At 41.7% G+C, this 21,451-nt stretch overlaps 1 protein-coding gene across 1 annotated transcript in view; it reads left to right on the forward strand.

The window, feature by feature from the left end:
- The window catches only part of MINPP1 (multiple inositol-polyphosphate phosphatase 1), a 41,624-nt gene extending 22,061 nt beyond the window's left edge, over positions 1-19,563 (forward strand). Inside the window, exons 5-8 of the mRNA XM_031554562.1 lie at positions 40-246; positions 1,094-1,191; positions 1,931-2,064; positions 15,578-19,563. Coding sequence (XP_031410422.1) covers positions 40-246; positions 1,094-1,191; positions 1,931-2,064; positions 15,578-15,977 — 839 coding nt within the window. The 3' untranslated portion in view covers positions 15,978-19,563. The remainder of the gene's footprint in view (positions 1-39; positions 247-1,093; positions 1,192-1,930; positions 2,065-15,577) is intronic.
- Positions 19,564-21,451: the final 1,888 nt, after the last annotated feature.

A 21,451-nucleotide genomic window follows, 5' to 3' on the forward strand; every position in this document is an offset into this window, starting at 1 on the left:
TCTCCTCCGCCTCCCGCAGGGAACGAGCCCCGCGCTGAGCGCTGCTTTCACTTTCAGAGACGGAGATCGAAGTAAACGACGCCCTGATGAGGTTTTTTGATCGCTGCGACAAGTTCGTGGCCTTGGTGGAGGACAACGACACGGCCATGTACCAAGTGAACGCTTTCAAGGAGGGCCCAGAGATGAGGAAGGTGTTGGAGAAGGTGGCGAGTGCCCTGTGTCTGCCGGCCGGGGAGCTGAACGCAGGTATGGGAGCCGCCTCGGGTGCTATGAGCTCGGCCTGACACAGAACGCGCTGCGGTTATGCAGAGTTCGTGTTTAAAATACAAGCTGAACCAGATGCAGCCATGCAGCTTTTAATGTGTGGGGCTGCAATAGCGCGTGCTTATTACCAAACAGAAAGCAAACACCTTTGGAGGTATCTTTCTTAAAGACGAGTGGAAGGTAGAAGCTTTGCCTTTGTTTTGGGGACTCAACTTTACCTTTGCTTTGAGTTATGAGTGCGTTACCTTTTAATTCTTCTTTTGTAAAATGTTGCAATTCAGGCACTCAGATAGCTGAAGGGAAAGGTGAATGTGTATGTGTTGTACCTTCGCTGGTCCAGAAGGAGCACACTTCCTGTGCTTAGGAAGCCCCCAGCCATAGGCCCTGCTGTCATTTCCAGCATTCCCCCAAAGATGTGGTCCTAAAACCACGGCACGCTGCAGCTCAAACCCAGCCAGCAGCATGCAGGTTGAGCGTGGCAGCCAAGGGCTGCTCTGCAGTGAGCAGGCACACTTCCACCTGCCCCTCTTCTGCCTTCTGTGGTAGTAAGGATATCCCAGCAGCGGGCACCTATCACATGTGCATTGGCATTCAGTGCAGAGTGTGTTGTTTTGTTTCTCCGTCATACCAATTGTAATGTGAGGAGCACACAGTCTGAAATTTGCATTCTGCACAATAAGTCTATTGGAAACTTTGTTGCTTGGCATTTGGACTGGTGATTGTTCTCAACACTGAACTGTAGTTACTTGTTTTAAGGGAAAGTTGGGAGAAAGTTGCTAGTTCTGTGGTGGTGGTTTTATCTTTTGTTGGTTTCTTGGATTTATTGCAGATCTTGTTCAAGTAGCTTTCCTCACTTGCTCGTATGAGTTGGCTATAAAAAATGTGACCTCCCCGTGGTGTTCGCTCTTCAGTGAAGAGGATGCTAAGGTAGGTGCTAAATGCAGAGGGCAGAGAGATTTGAGAAGCCTTCAAAAGATGCTTCAGTGTTTGGATGTTGTTTTGTGGGCAGTCAGAAGTTGTAAGTTCTGTGCCCCTTATTCTTCAACCTTCATTAGGTTCAGCGCACTGCATTAGTCTCCAAAGAGCTGTGGGTTAATCAAACAGTAGGACTGAAATACCTACTGCATTCAGACTTAAATACTGGCAGAGCCTTAATTTGTCCTGATTAAAATAATCTTTTCCTATTGCACGCTTAATTCATGAAATGCTTTTTCTTTCTGTAACACCTGAAATGCTCTGGACAACTTTGTTTTGTGTATATGACTTTTATATGATAAAATGTCTTGATTCTAGAAGACAGCTAATAAGGTCTTTTAGGTCCTCTGTGACTTCTTTTTGAAGCCCATCAGATCTCTGAATCTAATTCCTGTTAATAAAACTAGTAGAACCTGGATAAATATGCCTTGCTTTGGATTCCCCCTTATTCAAAAAGCACCTGATTACCCTCCTCTCAAAGAAGAATATGGGGTGTTTGAGCAGCTCTGCAGGAAGACCTACCAGGCTGAACTGCCCAGCAATGCAGCGGCAGTTGGTGTTCAGTGTGAAATTATGCTCATGGAGTAAGAAGTTAAAGCTCCATTAATGAGGTGGTGGGCTTTTAGATCCTTTTTTTTTTTTTCCCCTCACTGTATGAAATAATAAAAACTTGTAAACTGTGTAACTTTAGGTATTGGAGTACCTGAATGACCTGAAGCAATATTGGAAGAGAGGATATGGCTATGACATCAATAGTCGCTCCAGCTGCATTTTATTCCAGGATATCTTCCAACACTTGGACAAAGCAGTGGATGAGAGCAGAAGGTAAATTTAAAAAAACAAACAAACAAAAAAACAACTTTTGTGTTGACTGCAAGCCTTTCTGTGGTTAATCCTGAGTTGGATTTAATATGAACAGGAATTAAACGTTTCAGACACAAGAATGCTGGAAGAGTTTGCTTAGGAGAATTTGTAATAGAATAAAACCATTAATAGCATTGTTACCGTAGAGTGTTAATAGATTTTTTGTTTTTTTTCCGATTGATGCTCTTGTGCCCAGTGGATTTATTTCCATCTTTTAACTTATTGATCTGCACAGGCCTAAAGGGACAGCCAGTTACTGTGTCTGACAGTGGTGGTTTTTTTCCTGCTGAACAATTAACTTTTGTTTAAAATGTCTTTGTTAGAAAGCATTTGTGCTAAAAGTGGGAAGGCTGTGGGTTAAAAAAAGCTATATGATATATTCTGCTTTCTGGTTACTTGAACACTTCAGCATCAAAGTCTTGTTTTCTTTCCTCATGTGTTTGATATCTCTTGCGCTGTTAAAGCTTTCTGTTCAGGCTGAAGGTGCTGAAATGCAATTACAAAAGAGTAGTTATTCCAAGTGAATCCAAACACTCAGTGACTATATGAGAACTGTCTGTTGCAGAATCCACCAAGCCTGAACTGTAGCAGCAAACCAGCCTTGTCATGCCTGCTTCTTTGTAATTGCAGAAAGGCAAATTTAGGCAGTATACTCAGTGTCCTGTACAGGCATTTGAACCCTGAAGCTGTTGTAAAAGCCTTGGTTTGTTGTACGAATGTGAGGCCAGTAATTCAGCCAGCAGCTCAAGAACTCTCTTGGATATTTAGCTTCACATCCTTATTCATCTGCAGCAAAACTGCCCATTGGGAGCAATGCTGTAGGTGTAGGAAGTTGTTAGACCCCACAAGACTCAAAGATAGCCACAAGCAAAAGTCTTCAGAGGAGAGTGGTCTGATGAAGTGGTTTGTGTTCTGCTAGTTCCATGGTTTGACAAGCCATTTTGTGTCAGAGAAGGAAGAACAGCAGTGGTACTACTTCCAGGAACTCTTACAGCCCTCAAAATTGCCTTTAAAGTGCCTTGGAGGTTTAAAGTTATAGACAAGATGCCTGTGTTGTTGTGTGTATTGTTTACTCCTTTCAGCTGGTTTCAGTCAGCAGCAGTGATCTGTTGTAACGTAGAGAAAACAGTATAGAAAGCAAAGGCTTTAGTTACAGATTTGGGTGTTTATGTCACAAAATTACCTGTATTTGCTTTCGAGTGCCAGTAATGAAATTTTTTGAGAGCTGTGTTAGGCTTAAAAACAGTGCATGCATATGAAAATAATTTACAACCTACATGAATGTTGTTGTTCAAAGAGAGAAATTACAAATTCATAATTTAGTGATCAACCACATGAATCAATACCTGAGCAGGTAAGTGTACAAATGTTTACAAAAGTACTTAAAATCAAGGAGGTGATATCAAGATTGTACCTTTTAAGCTGTTTATTGGAATCAGTGTATGAGTAGCTTGAGGTGACCAAATTCAGCTTTGATATTGATACAGAAACAGTAGTTGTATGTGGTGGATGTACTTGCATTCCTAGCATCCTTGGGCCTTTAGTTCTAAATTTAGGGTACTAAAGTAGGTCAAAAAATATGTAAATTATTTTGTATTTCAGGAACAAAAGCTTAAGTCACTGATACTTGAAGCTATACGTGTGTATTTTTTTATTTGATAACATGTGAGAAAGCACTTCGTTTTCCCCAGTCAGTTGACAGATTGAAAATAGAAGTAGCCTTGCAATTTTGGATTAGAGGAAAAAAGAAATTGTGAAGTCTTCCTCCTTGGAGATCTTCAGAAGCTGCCTTGATGCTGCCCTGGAATACAGCCTCCAGAGGTCCCTTCCCACCTCAACCATTCTGTAACGCCAATCATTTCTTAGCAGAGAAGACTGTGAAGAAGTTGTTCATTTAGATTTTTGCCCATTGAAGATCTAAGTTAAACATCAACAGTGATAGAACTGACTGTTAAATCAATTGTACCAGAATTCTCAAACAGTCAGTTGGCCTTTTTGTCGTGCTTCACTGCTGGATGCGGAGATGCTCTGCGTTAAGCCCTCTTCATTTTGCTGGGAACAGGTTAGAACTTGGCAGTTGTAAGCATGAAACCAACATAGCACTGAGGACTAATTGTGAAGGAAAGGTGGGCAGAAGGAAGTGACTGTTGATAGCAACCTCTCTGCAGCCAGCCTGGACACTGTGCTGTCAAATCATTCTGTTTTCTAGAAATCTAAGGCTGTCAGAGCTGCTGATCCCCTATCATTTTGAGAGCAGTGGACTCAAAACTGTGGTTATGCTAGATTGCCCTTGAAATAAACCTATCCTGTATCCTTTCTTCAGTCTACTAGGAAGTTAAGTAAAAAATGCGTGACACCACAGGTCATTAACATCCAACTGTGAACAGATTGACAAGCACACTGCTGCAATGGCTTCCATATATGCTGTGTCTGCCTTTGTGAAGATGGAAGAAAAAAAAAAAAACAGTGAGGAGATGAAGAGCAGGTTAGAAGTGAGCAGGCAAGCAGAACAAAACCCCTCTGAAACATGAAAGATAACTTAATGTAGTTTGTCTCATAAGGAGAATGATCAGTTCTATTTGCTTTTAGTGTGTGAGCAGTGGAAGCAGTGGAAGCCTTTAAAATCCTTAAGTGCTACTTAGTAGCTTTAATTCTTAACTGTGTATCAACTCTGTAAGTTTAAAAATTGACAAAATTCACTGCACTTCTAGTTTATTGACAGCTCATTCAGAAGCCCCTAGATTTCTTGGGAAGAGCAGGTGTGGGAGGCAGAGTAGTAAAGGAGTGAGATAATCTCATCCTGTCTTAAAGCTTAGGCCATTGTATAATCAATAGCTATACAGATGGTGTGTGTGTGTGTGTGTCCGTCTGTCCGTCCAGGAGCTTGGCTACTATAATTTATATTGGAATAATGAGAGAGAGTCACTCACCCTGTCCTAGGCTCACAAGATGAACTCCGATGGAGCGGATCTCCAGAGAGATCCTTCCTGCTGGCAGTCAGCTCTTAAATGGCTCTAGGAGAGGTGCAGCCAGGCTCCACCCCTTCCTGCAGCACAGGTGAATTGCCTTCACCTGTGCTCCCAGGGCTGACTCACTGCTTGCCTCAGGTGATCAATCAGAGGTTCAGGCCGTGATCCAGCAGCCCCATACAGCCATGGAATCAGAATCACAGAATATCCCAGGTTTGGAGAGATCTATAAGGATCATCGAGTTCAATTGTGATGTTTAAAACATGTCATGTAGCAATGAGGTGTTGAGGAGAAGCAGTGAAGGCCAGCAGATGGACGTCCATCAGGATGGATGGTCTTTCCTCATAAGAATGGTCACTTCTAGTCCCTTTTTGTTTGAAAAGAAACACCTAAAAACTCCACTGGTTAAAACTTGTCACTAGAACCCATCTAGAAGAGTCCTGAGCTTCTGCTGATAAGTCAGCTTCTGCTGTAAAGTGATCAGACATAATCACAAGTGAGACAATTCTAGGGATGTCTGGAAGGAAATGACCCACAGAGGCCAAAATGCAGGTATACAACTGGGATTTTCTACCTAAACTGAGGTGTTGAGAGGCACCCTATCGTACATCACCCTGTTGCTCACCATGAGTGGTGTTGCAATCTCGTGTGAATCAAGCACGTGGCTCCATGAGGCTGGCACCAATCAGGACCTCCAAATGACAGAGCACAACTGATGGAATCACTGAGGTTGGAAGACACCTCTAAGATCACTGAGCCCAACCAGCTCATCCTTGAGCTCCCGTGGCTGCCCTTGGAGCTGCTACACCCTCATCTCTGTTCATTACCATAAACAGAGAGTCAGGACTGTCATGATTATGTGGGAGGAAGCTTGCCTCCTCCTCCCAGCCGGGAGAGCCCTCTCAGAGCGTGGAAGAGAGGAACATTTTCAGTCAATCCAATATATGCTGGCAGTCTGCAAATAGCCAGCTAAACAACTAGCCAGCCTACTGCCAGTCCCCTTCCTAAGGACTGCTGATAACTTCAGGAAAGTTAATTTATTTGGGAAAGTTATTCCGTGGCATCTGCTGCAGGCCATGTAGCTGAGAGGGAGGAGTCGGTCCAAGCACATCTCCTATTCTATGGAGGCACCGAATTGTGCAGCAGGTAACCAGCTGGAAAACACGAACTTGCATCCTAACCCAGGGGATCATCTTTAGTAGTCCAGTTTCTGATAGACAAATATAAGTACAATTCTATGTCTGCTAAAGGCCAAGAAAATGAATCGAGCAAAATTTATCCAAAGCACATTGTCTGAAGAATGATGTGATGTATTCAGTGAAACCTATGTTAAGAAATTGACGGAATTATTTAAAATAATAGCAGATGACTTCAAAGTTTTCAGTGATTTCTGGAATATATTATAAAAGCAAAAACATTTGCACAGATCTGCGATATTTAAAGATAGTATAAAAATTTAATTGGGAAGAATCACTGTTCAGTTCACTGTGGTGTTGTTACCCTAGACGGAAGCAGGTAGTGAGTTTGTGCACATGTGTGAAGAATGGAGACCCTGGCAAAATGGAGATCTGGCAAAATTCAAAGCTGGGTGAGCAGCCTGCTTACCCTGTGTCTAACAAAGCAGGGGCTGAAGGCATCTGAAGCTTGTTGCCTTCTGCAAAAGGAGCATGTAACCCCATCCCACGACGTCAGGTGGCAGTATTAAAGCACTGAAGGCTTGGGTACAGCCTCTGTTAGGCAACCCGGTGCCCTTAACAATAGGTGGAAATCTGCCACCACCAATGTAGGAGAGGGAGACTTATCTGGGGAGCTGTAGCAATTTAAGAGTCAACTGAGAGCAAGAAACCATACAAAAGGAAAATATGTGCATTTTTTTAGCCGTAGAAAATATTTGGTTGTGTATGCATGCGTTGTTATTACTATATAGTGTTACAACTATATCTTCAATGATACAGTACAACTTTGGGGCAACAGATTAAATACATCTGCAGCTGTTCATTGCTCAGAAAACAAGCCTCTGTGGTGGCAAAATGTTGTCGTATTTAGCTGTGTTTGACACTGATATATCTCTGATTCATTCTGATACTACAGGAAGAATGATTTTATTTCTAGCATCTTACTGTTGTTCCAAGTTCTCTCTTTTTTTTTCTTTCTTTTTTTTTTTTTTTTTAAAGAAAAGTTTAGTTTGAGCTATCCAGTAGCAGCAGTTGGAGCATTTCTGCTCCAGCAAGGAGTTATGGTGTTTGGATTTGTGTTTCTGTTCTAGGCTTGTAGAGAGTGACGTTGACAGCTCTGCATTTTATAGCATATTTCAAATATTTATATTAAGCAGTTTGTCTCGTTTTCATTCCTTGTTACAGCTCAAATAAAATGAGAGCTTTTACTTGTAACCCTGTTCCTTCCATGAAGATTTATCGACCCAGCAATCTGATTGCGCATTAGATTTTCTGATTATTTGCCTAATTAGTTGCCATATTAAAGCTCACTCTTCTTTCTTCTGGGAAAACTATCTTCTGGTGATTAGTTGGCTCTTAAGAAAATGATGAAAATTACTCAAATTCTCAAGATTTTAACTATAAGACCATTAGAGAGTTGGTATTGGCGTTACAACTTTAATGTCTTGGACATGAATGTTTAGCATTTCAATTTTTCTGCACCTTCAGTAGCAATGAAACGCTAATGTCCAGTAAAGGTTAATTCCTTTTCCTTGGGACCTTACCGCTGTCAAATAGGTTCTTCCAAGACCACATTCCTCTATGTCTTCTTGCCTGTCTTTAAGGCAATACAGTGATAACATATCTAGGGAGAGTTTGAGTGCCACAACTCTCCCATAAAAAGTTTCTTATTTTGAAGAAAAAAAAAAATGGTAGGAGTGAATATGATATTGGAAATGATAGGAGTTAAACCAGGTGAATTGTGCTAAAATGGCATACTTGGGGTGTTGTCCGAGTCCATAAAGAGCTTTGTTTTTGTGAAAAGGAAAGGATTAAATTCTTCTCACGTCTGTTATGGATAGCAAACAATCAGACCATGCAACAATATGGCAAAGAAGCCAATGTGGTAATACTGTTCCCTGAACTGTTGGTTTCTTTTTCCATACTGGAACCTTACAGAAAATGTCCCTACTCTTCTTTACATGGGCAAAACTGACAGGTAGTGATGTGCTTGTACTGCTGCACTTGACATTGTGCTGCTATGGAAGAATCTCAAAAAGCTGCTCTGCATTTGATTGAAGAATTAGTGCCCAATTTTGCAGAGCTATGGTATTTGGAGAAGTTCGAACAGTGGGAGAGAGAGGAGTGATGGATGAGTGGCTCTCTGCCTTGGAAGAAGCTTTGAGAAGGTTTGTTGTGTTTTCAATTCAGTATGAGTTGTGTATGTTGTTCACAGTGAGTGAAACCTACTACAATTTCTTTTTCTTCTAACATACTGCTAAATAACCAAAGCTGAATCTGCCCTTCTGAATTGCACAAGCAACTTCTGAATCCATTGGCCAAGCTTTGTGATGGGCTAGTAAGTATGGGAGAGAGGACCTGCAAATTTTGGAACCACCAACAGGAGCTGTGAGTGTCGATGAGAGATCCCTGTGTTTTGATAGTTAAGGCAATATGAGGCTGCTAATCTTTCAGAAATGCAGCAACCATAACAGCTCTGTAACTGAGTAAAGGTGAGTTTAAAAAAAACAACAAAGAAATGGTTGTGGCACCCTTCAAGGATATCAACTATTCTAAAAACTAAAGCTATTTTACCCTTTTTCTTCTAGCTTCACATGCTTATCAAATCTACCTTTCTTGTTCCTGAAAGAGAACATAACGTGTTTGTCTGTACTGTCCACATGGAAAGCTCTTGTGTGGCTGGTAGTTCAAAATACTAACCTAACTGCATATACAAAGAACAGAATATTTGATGGTTTCCTCTGATACAGAGATTTTAAGTTGTTTTTTAATTAAATAAAAATAAAAAGACACATTTGAACTTTGTTTGAGATTGATCTTCATAATTGTATGAAGCCAATTGAGCCATAACGTAAACAGGTTAGTTTGCCAATTTATTGATAGCTTTTATTATTCTCTGCAAATTCCCTCCCTCTCTACAGATCCACTCCCGACACAACTGATAACCTCATGTAATCATTTAGTAGTAAATACTGTTGCTTCTTACGAGACTGCTTCAGGAGTGTCCTCTTTGTCTGGGACTGTCTTTTGGGGCAGTCTAGGAGAGCTTGTGATGAGCTTCAGGACTAATCTCATCTGCTAATTACATGGTGAATACATAACGTACCAAAGAGTTGCTTGATTCGTTCAAAGAGAATAGTGCTAGGTGAAATTTCTTTAATAAGGTGTTTGTTTCACACAACAGCATGTCAGCTCTACAGGTGAGTAGACTGCTTACAGTGAGACACCTGAAAAATATTCATGGCTTGTTTTGATTTCAGAAAATGAGAGAAATTGGTGACTTCCACTAATACTGTAAACAGCTCAAACGGCTTGGCCCTGGCACTTTGTACCATATGGTGTGTTTGAGTTTGATAGCTTCATCATTCAAAGATGGGGCTTAAGGGGTGTTTTTGGAGGAACCAGGTAGAGACAGGAGTCTCTGGGGTTGTTTGCAGTGCATACAGCAGCGTCCCTGTGCCTGTGTGTGTGCCTGAAATGTGTGTGTGGTCACTGACTTTTCTCTGGATAGGACAGGGGACCTTCTCTGGGAAAGTGTGGCTCTTCCTGGACCTAGGCATTTAAAGCATTGTTTATGACTTTGAAACTTCCCAGAATGTATTTAACTTCAGATTAATTGCCTAATATTTCCTTTCTCAGAATTCCTCTGTAAAGATATCTCAGCATTTTTATAGGGTCATAGCCTTTTATCAAAGGAATTCAAGAACAAGGAAAAAAACTAACTAGCATTTGGCAGCTAACATACAAATATTTAGCATCAGCATGCTGCTGCTGCCATGATGCAATTGATCTCAGAGTTCCTGAGGAACGTGAGAGGTAGGTTCATTAGGAAAGGAGCATTTGAAACTACAAAATCTCTGAACTTAGCTTCTCTAAGACTAGATAAGAGGTATTGCTGTTTAATTGGAATTTTAGATGAGCTATGAGTGCTCTTTCTCAGCTTTTCAAGCTTGCTTTTTCCATGAAGGATCTCATGGACATCTTTGCTAGACCAGAAGGAAATGTTCATCTCAACAGTGTTTGTGGTGGCCCATTGCGTTGGTACTGCTTCTGAGAATGAACCAGCACAGCAGTCTGTTCTGCTATTACAAGTGAAACTTTCATGCACAAGGACTTAATATAATTTCAAAGATTTTTCTTCTTTTCCTATCTGTTAGCAGCACTAGAATAATACCTCTAAGGCTTCTACTGCCTCTGAGGTCCACCGCTACCCCTGCATTCCCTGCTCTCTGCTGTTCTCTTGCAAATCTAGGGTTCTTCTGGTTGTTTTTATTTTCTTTTTCTTTTTTTCCAGAAAGAAATCACAGAGGGATATGGGATTGATGGGGAATTTATTCTATAGCTGAAAATAGAGGGGTTTGAGTCCTTTGTCCTGTTTTTTTTTTTTGTGTATCAGTCTGGGATAAGATGGGTCTAAGCTTTCTTGTTTAACAGTTGTTAAAACTTCTCTTCTGAAGTTGTTGGGGGAATTTTTACATAACATTTGAAGGTCAGCCAGTCAAATGCTGATGCAGGAAATATTTCTTCTTATCCCACTATCTCTTGGATTTGGGGTTATCGCTAGCCAAAAGTCACGTTAGTGCTTAGGAAATGAACTTTTTTTGAAAGTAAGGTTACTTCTGTATCCAAGATGGTACGTCATTAGACCTAGAGGAGTAGGAACAAGCTACTGTTGAAGATGGGTGTGCTGATGCAGAAGAATCAGTGTTAAACCCACATCTGCAAAGATCAAGGAGAACTGAAAATTGTCTGAATGATAAATCCCGTGCTTCCATACAGGCCTTTTGCGGGGGTAGATTGTGCTGATGAACATTCTTCATTTTCAGCTATGGTCAGATGTACTTCCAAGGTTACAGCAAGGGCAGTGCAGAAGCTGATGTCCTCATGTCTCATGAATGAGCTCAGCTGCTCTTTCTGCCCAGTGAGAGCTGCTTGTGCTCCATTGGAGGCACTTCATAGAATGAACACGATAGCAATCATCAGTAATAACTTGCAGGCAAACTCCTAGTATTTTATGGCAAGGTTTTATTTACGTACAATTTCTTCAACTTGCTTAGAAGTTGGAAATTAGATGGTTTGTGTGCTTTCTCAAGTCATTTACTAATGTAAGGGAGAGGGGAAACTTGGATTATCACTGGCTTTAGTAGGATACTGAGAACTTTGTCTGCTGCTGATAGGCAATGCTGAGTCATTATTTGATCCCAAAGAAGATTGAGTGTGGCTATCTCGACCCTTCAGAGTTTGATTAGCTTGTGCTACTGTTCAGTGTTCCACTGATTGCACTGTGTGCTTCTGTTTTGACTTTATCAGAAACATCTGGACACTAATAACCTTTGCACATGCTGCAAATGGGCAATTCTTATTGATTTCACTGTAATGAAAAGTATTACTTTACCATTGCTCTTTTAACCTTACTGGTGATTTTTATTGTCCTTAGATAATAAGATACTCTGTCTGAACCATAGTCATGACCATGGGAATTAAACAGGGAGTGCTTGAGTAGTCCTAGACAAGAAATCAAACATCCGGTGCTGCTGAGAGTCCAGGAAGATTTTCAATTATGCAGTCATAAAGGTGGGGTTGTATCATACAGTGAAACAGTTTTAATCCTTATTAAAATAATTTGCTGGCACTGCTGTGAATGACAGAGGTTTATTTTGTCTCCCAAGTGGTTTGACCTGTCAGCATGAGGATTTCAGGAGACAAAATACTAACTGTAGTTAGAGTGAGAACAACCTCCTTGTTTGTTCCATGTTTGTCTTCACGAGGTTTTTGATTGTTCTGTAACACTTCTCTTGGTAAGTATGTGTATGTGCTATAACTTTATTCCTGTTTTTGCTGTTTTGATTTTAAAAAAGTTAGCCATGTTTTTGTGGTTTACTTGCATTCTAGAATTCCTGCTGGCATCAGCTGAAAAGCAAGGCCAAACCTTGCTGTAAAGCCAGTACGGGTGTCCACAATGTTAAATACATTTCTATCTTAGTATCTCTTAGGAGGGCAGAGTGAGGAAAAGAGGATGGTGGGTGGTGGTGAAATCCACCGCAGTGAACAATGCCTTTTGGAGACTCTGGCAGCATATTGTTGGCTTCCTTTTGCACAGTAAACACAACACACAAACTTCCACACTTAGAAATAAGCAGGTATAGAAGAGCATGCTGCTGGAGCGAAATGGAAATGTTCTGGGTTGCTACAGCTGGGTGCTTCTCACATAATAGTGCTTAAAGGACTTGAGTGAAATGTCTGAAGTGACAACCAGTGAGTGGTGGCTTTGAACATAAAGTTCCTATGGACTGGCAAGTGTGATGATTTAAAAGCACAAGGAGAAATGAAAAAGCATCTCCAGGAGAGAATCAAAAATGCAGACCAGGTCAGTGGAAATAACATTTGAGACTAGCATTGCTGAGCATCTTGGTGAGTGTGATATACCAGAAGAGTGTCAAGTTGGTTCTTTGAAAGGAAAGCATTTTAGGAACTCTCGGGGAAAATCAGCAGGCATGCAAATATGGTGAGCTGGGAGATGCAGTCTAGATTTCCGTCATGGTTATTTCCAAGAAATCTTCAACAGGTTTCCTTACCAAAGAAAAGGAGCCCTCTGGAGGGGAAGATCCCTTTCTTGGGTAAAAAAAGAACGAAAATGCAAGAAAGGGGATGGTAGGGATAGATGTGTGATTTTACTGGCAGGCAGGTCACTGGTGGAGATTGATCTGTTTGGATCTAGGCATGTTGTAAATGGCTGGGGGAAAGATGGGAATCTAAGAAGTGCTGCCAATGCGGTACGTTTCTTCAGGATAAGAGAAATTGTTCCAAGCGGGGAGGATTGTGGAAGGAACTTTGTGGGCTTTGAAATTTGCAGATCTGATCTAGTCATTTGAGCTAGAAATTGCAGGTCAAAGGAAATGTCCTTCTGTCTCTAGGCAAGTATTTTTATTGCTGTTCCTATTTGTTGTCTGACAAGAGGAGTGTAAAACCTAGCGAGGTATGTGGAGGAGGCTGTAAGTGGGCTGGTCAGTCGGGCAAGAGGGGGGGAAAGAAGAGTGGAGTGGGAAGGAAAGAGGTTGAAGGATCCAGAAGCTTTACAATTTTAAAATGAGGTAGCCAGGTAAAAAGGCCATGAATAAAATGCAGAGAACTGTAGGTAGAACATCTGGCTTTGGAGGAGCTGGCAGCAGTCTGCAGTGAGTGGACCTCTTGATGCAGAAAAGGTGCGTGTAGGTTGGAGGAAACACAGAACCTCTCTGTGGCTGTAACACTTCATTGGAGCAGGAAACAGGTAGGTTTCTGATTTTTCTTTTTTATGTGACGTACCTGAGGGACGAGTGTGCATAACTTATGCACATGTCCAGGGAGGATAGGCGGAAGGCTGAGCGGAGCTGTGCAAGGCACGTTTCACACTGCACAAAGACTGGTTGTAGCAGGTGGGCGATACAGAGGCTGTCTTGCCAAGTTGGTCAGAGTTTGTGTTTGCAAGTAAGTCCCCCAGTTAACCATTTTTCAGTTGCTTCAGAGCAGAGGAAACACCTCCTTTTTAGGCCAATCAAGATTTGCCCCATCTGTGGGTGGACTTTAGTGGTGGAGGGCAAGCAGGAGCGCGGCCAAATGTCACCCTTTGTCTGACAGTGTGTGACCCGAGCTTCTGAGCACCCCTAGGAGGTGGTTCCAAAAAGCAAGGGGAGCCGTTCCTTGGGCTGCTGCTTTGGAACTGCTGCGAGCCGCTGTCTGTCTGTCCTTGGGCTGAACAAAGGGTGACACCTCATCTGACAGGCCAGGTTAGGCTGTTAGGCTTTGATCACTGACTGCTTCTGCTAGCTGGTGTGTGGAGGGAGTGTGATCTTCTTGGCGAGCAGGCGGTTGCAGGATCAGCAGTAGCAACACTCCTGCTGGTAATAGGCACTGATAAATGGTGGAGAAGGAAAAGCAGGTTGTGCGTTAAATCAGTAATCTGTTTGCCACAGATTGTGGGCAATCAGGTGGTTGTGGTTAGGTCAGAGGGAAGTAGGGTTTCTCTGTAGTTAATGTGTGGATAAGTCTGTGGTTAGGTACAGTTTTCATATTGAAATCAAATTGTCACTTGTCCTTTATTACAGCAGTTGGGCAAAGCTTTTACTCCCAAACCTAGCAAAAGTAACTTTCCAGGTCTAAAGCGATGACAGTCTGTGAGCTTCTCTTCACCACACCAAGGATTAATTTATACAAAAGCTTATTAAAAAGACATTTATAAATTTAGATTTTTTTTTTAAGTATTCAAAATTGTTAGATTTTTCAATAGTAAATAGATGTTTCAATAGTAAATCATTTGTCTTTGTGGATGAGCTCTCTTCATGGTTCATTGTGTTTTATTATTTGGTTACTTTGGTGCTGTTAGGGAGCAACAACCACCAACAATAACTGAAAGTATTCCTGTTAACCACACCACGAGACCCTGGGAAAAACTGTTAGATGTTGGAGACGGGTTTGTGCTACAGCAGATCTGTGAAACCTGTAGTGCTCATGGAGTTAAAATAGAATAAAATCTCGGAGAGGTTTTCCAAATGGTCTGTGATGGGAGAGTGGTTACACCTGTTCACAATGGATCAAGGCCAGGCTGGATGTGGCTCTGGGCAGCCTGGTCTGATGGTTGGCAACCCTGCACGTAGCAGGGGGGCTGAAACTAGATGATCATTGTGGTCCTTTTCAATTCAGACCATTTTATGATTCAATGATCTGTGCTGAGGGAATTGAGTTGCTGGGATGTCCTGGGCCCTCCACGTGCTCACAGCTGAGGACTTGATTTGGTTTGTCCATTAACAAAGCCTTGCAGATTTGCTGCCCGTGTCTAAAATCCTTAATGGGAGGAGGCAATGCTGTTTACAAACCTTGGACTGAATGATCTTGTAGGTCTTCTCCAACCTTGGTGATTCTGTGATTAACTGTAGCATGCTCACGGGATCTGTCCGTAGCTGGGAAGAGCACAAGCAGCTGCATTCACAGAGGAAGACTGAGAGCTGCTCCAAGTACATGAATATACACCTTAAGTCAGGGTTTTGCTTGTATTTCACTGATTTATATTACACTCTAGCTCTAGCCTAATTACGTTTGCTACAAATTCTTACATTCTTCCTAAGAGCCAATAGCTTCAGGTGAGACAGAGCATAGGTTAGAAAGCTCAGGTGCTGATTTTTTTTCTTCTTTTAAATTAAACCCTGTAATGTACTGAAATCCTGAAACAGGCTCTTATCACAACAAGTTCAAAGTCTACTTCTTTAAGCCTTCACTGCTGACAGCTGCGGTGCTGGTATGTTTGCCTTGAAACACAGGCTCTTGCTGATCCTTTCCTTCTTTTCTTTTCTTTAGTTCAAAACCCATTTCTTCACCTTTGATTGTACAAGTTGGACATGCAGAAACACTTCAGCCACTTCTTGCTCTTATGGGCTTCTTCAAAGATGCTGAGCCTCTCCGGGCAAACAATTACGTGCGCCAGGCGCATCGGAAGTTCCGCAGTGGCCGGATAGTGCCTTATGCAGCCAACCTGGTGTTTGTGCTCTACCACTGTGACCAGGCGAAGACCTCGAAGGAGGAGTACCAAGTGCAGATGTTGCTGAATGAAAAGCTACTGCTCTTCCATCACTCGAACGAAACCATCTCTACATACGCAGACCTCAAGAGCTATTACAAGGACATCCTTCAAAACTGTCACTTTGAAGAAGAGTGTGAATTGCCCAAATTCAACGGTACTGTTACTGACGAACTTTGAGGGAATGAAATGGAGTGGCTGATTTGGAAACCGATCTCGGTTTTCTTCAACAGACGTTGTGAACAAGCACTTTGGGTGAAATGCTGCTGCTGTGTCGACTCTCTAAGCCCGCAGATTTGATGGCCATTATTTACCTGGGTTGTCTCGGTCAGCTTAGTGCACTGTTTGTTTATTACATAATTATTACATATATATAATATATATACATATAATATATTACATAAGATGAATGACAAAACCAAATTCTGTAACAGGGATGTCCCTGAGTATTGGTAACAAATGTGGTGGAAGACAAAGTGTGCCTGTAGGTTTATGTGTACAGACAAGTAATTTCCTAGGACATTCCTCTTATGAATGTGCTGTTGATAGAATTTAGAGCTGGGATAACTGTTTATTTTGTCAGAGCTGAAGGTGCTTGAACTAATTCAGTATTGCTTTGTGCTGCCTTTTTGCTAGCTCTTGTTTTCTTATGGCAGGCATGAAATAATGTAAACTTGTGAGCTTTTTTAACTCCTTTTCCTGAGCCCCTAGCAGGGAAAGAATATATGCTACTTCTCTATAGCTGCCCAATTTTTGCCTGGACAGCACCACATGAGCATCTCACTCTGGCACTGACAGCAGGAGGAGTTCCTGTGTGCACTGTCTACCTGTAAAGGGACAAGGGTTTATGTTTCTTAAGTTCTCATCGACTCATCCAGCACTGCAAGTTAGCCATCATGATAAGTAAATTCTCCCGAAGGAGAAGGGAGGAAGAACGAGGGAGTGGGAAATATTCCAGAGCTCTTGAAAGGAAAAGTGGCCATGCAGCAGTTGTTCACCAGGCAGTCTGGTGTTTCCTTTCACTTGACACCATCAATTTCTCGTGTTAACGTTTGGGCTGGGGCACTCAGGTGAGGCTCTGCAAGCAATTTGAACGTCTTGGTCCTCCTCAAATGCTGAAAGTTGTCTTAGAACTTCTGGAGGTCGCCAGTGCATCCTGCTGCCTGGAACAGGATAGGTGCTTACTCTAAATCTGGACAGGCTTCAGACTGTGAGAAGTATCTGGCTGGGACTTGACTTCTGCAAGCCTGAAGGCCCAGAACCTGGCCTTATCCACTCGATACACCAGCTTGTTCTTGAAATTGAGCTGATTTTAAAGAAATTAACTGCATAAAGGAAGTGGTTATCTCTGAGTGTATCTGCACTTAACGCAGATTTACTTGCTGCTGAGAAAGTATTTCAGAGTTCAACAGTAGAGCAGAAAAAAGAGAAATCAAGATAATTGTCCAGAAATGTCCAAAATACAGCAAGTCAAATAAAAGTTCCTTCGTTGCCCAGAAGGGAAGCCTGGTTGAACAGGCTGTCCCAAAGCAAATGCGGGTGTGGTTTTATGGTGCTGGTGGCTCCTGACATATGTGTGCCCCATAACAAGTGCTCCAGAGCTCAGCCCGTAAAGTGAGGGGTATTTTGCTGTGTTGACTGGGGAGTGGGTGAAAGGGTGGTATAACCTGTTACCACAGGAGCGTCATAGGCACTATAAACATTTATACCCTCATTTACTTTGGTAGCCTCACCAGCAAAACTGAAAACTTAACTGATGGAGGGAAAGGAAAGAAAAAGGGGGAGAAACCTGAACTAGTTTAAAGTTTAGAAGTTTAAGTAATTGCAGACTTAGTTCATCTTTTTTATAGAGGCCTTGGACTTCTGTCATTTTTTTTTTTTCATATACACGTATCATAAAAACACTTCTGAGTTTACATATCTGTAAGTTAAGGAGCAACTGAAAAACTGTTTTTTAGGTTATCATTTTATGAGTGAAATCACCACGAGGATTTTTTGTCTGTTTTTGTTGTTGTAACTTAAGTACTCTTCATGGAGTAGGATGTACGTTCTGTTTCCTTAGTGCACTGACTTCTATGGAGGCTGTGGTTCTGCTCAGCAGAAGTACTGATTAAAGCTGGTGAATATTATAGTACTCATGTCCTGGTAGAACTCTTGCATGTTTTAGCTCTGCAGGTCTTTTTCTGAAACAGAGGAGGTGGCCAGGGAGGACAGCTGTACTGAAACACCTATAGGAATATAGGTCAGGATGATTGCCAGCTCCAGCATATGACTTTTACTGCTATTTTATATCAGCTTTGTCTCCTTTTTGGCACGATACTGCTTTGAGACTGAGTCAATTGAATGTAGTTACTGTGACAGGAGCCTGTTATGAACTTTATTGTAAGGCAGTGTTTGAGGCAAAGCTATGAAGAAAGAAACTTCTGTGTAAAGGTGGTAAAATTTGGTAAATAGCAGATGTAAGGTTGAGAAAATTCACCTTTGAACATTTTTTTTTCCTGGTTGAGTCATCCTATGATCATTCACGATATGAACAGAAGAAATGCGAGCTTTACTGCTGGAGATAAGTGGAAGGTTCCCATTTGTCTATTCTGTTACCCACTGTGTTTGTTAAAGATACTGTGTTCTTTGCATTGCCCTGTTTTTTCTTAGATCGTGAACCAGATAAAGTGGAAGAACCAAACAATTATTTTTGTGGTGAGGCATCATTTGTTTCTGTGTTAAAGGTGGTAGCTTGATAGAACAATTCTGTGCAAGGGAACAGACTCTTCAGAGACTGATTTCTGTTTTGCCTTGGCTTAGGTGTCTGTTGTATCTCCATTGTAACGGGTGTATCTACAGTGGATATCACCAGTTAACTGAGAGGGAAAATGTGCAATTTGGTTTGTGATCTGTATGTAAAGGCTGTCCCCACTCACTCAACCGGCATAATTAGAGACTGAGCACGGAAATCTTGCACAACTGCTGCAGCAGCTGTGTTGGGATGTTTGTGTATGCTGGGCACTTGTTCATGTGACTAATTCTGACTGCTAGGGATATGACTTCAGATGACTCTGTTATTTAAAAAGAACAAAAAATACATCCTCAAGCAACCAAAAATAAATTTGTAGATAGACTAAAAAGGAAAACCAAACAGGATCGACGTATTTCCATGGAGTTGGGCGCTGGCTCAGTGAAGCAATGCAAAGAGGCTGCCACCTCTCATGGCACTGCAAGTTGGCCCATACTGGAAAAGCCCTGCAAGGAAAATGATGCCTTCGCCTTCTGCATGCAGCTCCAGGCAGAACCCCTCACCTTAGGCCTCCAGTGACAACTCCATGTGTAACTTCACCCAAACTGGAACCTTTCATTGATGGAAGACACAGACTGTGTTCTCGGATGCTGGCATTAAACACACTTGAAATATATTTAATTTTGGATGTCTAAAGCTTTACTAATGTTTCTGGAAAACTTATTTTTTCCTTCTAGTAAGTATTGTTGCTGTAATTCTGGCTGGCATGGAGCTCTCTGCTGCATGCAACGTGACTTTGTGATACTAGGACTGGATGAATTTGGATAACGGGTTTTGGATTTTCAGTGCTGTGAAATAAAACTGCACACTTTTTTCACCTTGTTTTATGAGCAACAATAATGCAATGTGTAGCATCATGCCTGTATTCTGCTTCAAACACATTTGGCAGGCTGCTGTTCCTTGCAGTGTGTCTCTGGTGTTTTACTCTTCACACTGCCGCATGCTTAATATTAAAGTACATTGATTGACATTCTACTTTCTCATTTTGACTTGAGTTGAAAACTTACTCTTCTTTCCAGGAGCGCGGATTTGAAACCCATGATAGCCTCCTGGCAAGCTTCTCACAAGTATTACCAAATGCCTGGAGGTGTCCTGCATTCTGAAGTGAGCAGTGCACGTCTTGCTCTGTGGTCCAGGATCTGATGCAGTGCTATTTTCTTAAACATTATCACCCTCTCACGTGAAATCAAAGCTCATTTCATAAAGAAGAATTAGAAACAAACCTCATGCAATACATTCTAACCTGTCCTTTTATAGATACTTACATAGATCCTCATGAGTGAGTATCTGTTAGCTTGTTAATTCTCTACGTAAAAGCTTTGCCTGCAGCACTTTCCTGACTGTGCTATGAATGAACTCATATCTTTGATCAAAGGCTCTTTCCTCATTTCTCCAAAGTCTGTAATATTGAGGTAGAAAACAATTGATGCTGCTTTGTTTAAAATACCTGTACAGGAATAGGAAAAAAGGTAAAATTATTTTAACCAGGCAGGACTTGCTTCTTGGGAGTGGGAAAGAAGAGCAGCCCTGCCATACACGCACTTCTTAAAAATTAGTTTAAATGCAAGTATTATCATTAAACAGTTATTTTTATTAAATACATAAACTTGCAAAGGGAGGTTAATTTAATCAACTTAGTTTGTAGTTGCTGATATAATAGAAATAATGGTTTCTCTTCTTGCTTTCTTGGACATGAAGTTACAGGCAGTGCCTCCTGATGCTCAGAGTCGCAGACCATGCTGACCTTACTGGGCTGCACTGCTGTCCTCTATCCTCAGTAAAGGTAAATCAGTTATGATCCAAAAAAAAAAAAGGAGGAACTCTGTACAAATGCAAACGGTATGTACTGGTAAGAGCCCTGTAGTGCAGTGCCAGCAGCAGGAGCACCAGGCAAGCCAGGAGCAGGCAAGCCAGCAAGAGCTCCTAACTTGGTGATTTCTGGGGAGATTTTTTTTCCTTCTCTTGTGAATTTGTCGACCTGATGCCAGGGCTTCATCACCCCCGTTTCCATGTGCTGGTCTGGTGAGGTCATGCTTTGTTTATGTGCATGGTGTGGAAGTGGGTTTTGTTCTTGCCAAAAGTCCTGGCTGGTTTCTGTGCTGCTTTGGTGGATGGGAAGTGGAACTCTTTCATCCTGCAGCAAAGCAGAAGGGGAGATGTAAGAGTAAGGAGAGCAGATCTATGACTAGCTTTTTGTATAGCTCTTAGTGCATTTCTCTTCTGCAAGGCTCTCCTGTTGCTTTCCAAACCTAAAGCCTTAGATTGGCTTGTAAATGGGATGTGGTGGATGCTGTGGCTTTGTGAATCTCCTATCTTTTCGTTTGAACCTGCCACCTGCTAGACTGGAAATTCAGCCGTATCTGCAGCAGCCTAGGTTTAAATACGTAACAGCTTTCTGACACAGTCAATTAACAGAGTTTAAAAAGTTGATTGTCAGAAATTATGCCAATGTCTATGTTTGGCATGTGTTCTTGCAGTTCTTGGATCATTTTGTGCAATATGGATCTTGTTCCAGTGTTGTCCTAAATACCAGCAGTTCGTCAGAGTCCTTGGAGCATCCGTATTGGGAAAGAAGTGAAAACACTTCATCTCCTTGCATCCAGCTGTGCTACTTATGATTTCTACTTTCTCCCTGATTGGAGGCACCTCTTGCTTATCTGTTCCTTGTACTGGAATCATTATGTTCTCTTCGCTGTTGTCATTGCTATTTGGGCTTTTGGCTTGGTTTTATCTTGTGCCTTTATATAAATACACACGTGCACACAGGTATGTAGGTCACTCTGAAAGGAATGCTTCCTATTTATTTCCATGGAAAGTACAACGGATACAAAGAGCACAATAACACTGCTTGATAGATCAAATT

This window comes from Meleagris gallopavo, chromosome 8 (assembly GCF_000146605.3).
Source record: "Meleagris gallopavo isolate NT-WF06-2002-E0010 breed Aviagen turkey brand Nicholas breeding stock chromosome 8, Turkey_5.1, whole genome shotgun sequence".
In the NCBI taxonomy this organism is placed as follows: Eukaryota; Metazoa; Chordata; class Aves; order Galliformes; family Phasianidae; genus Meleagris; species Meleagris gallopavo.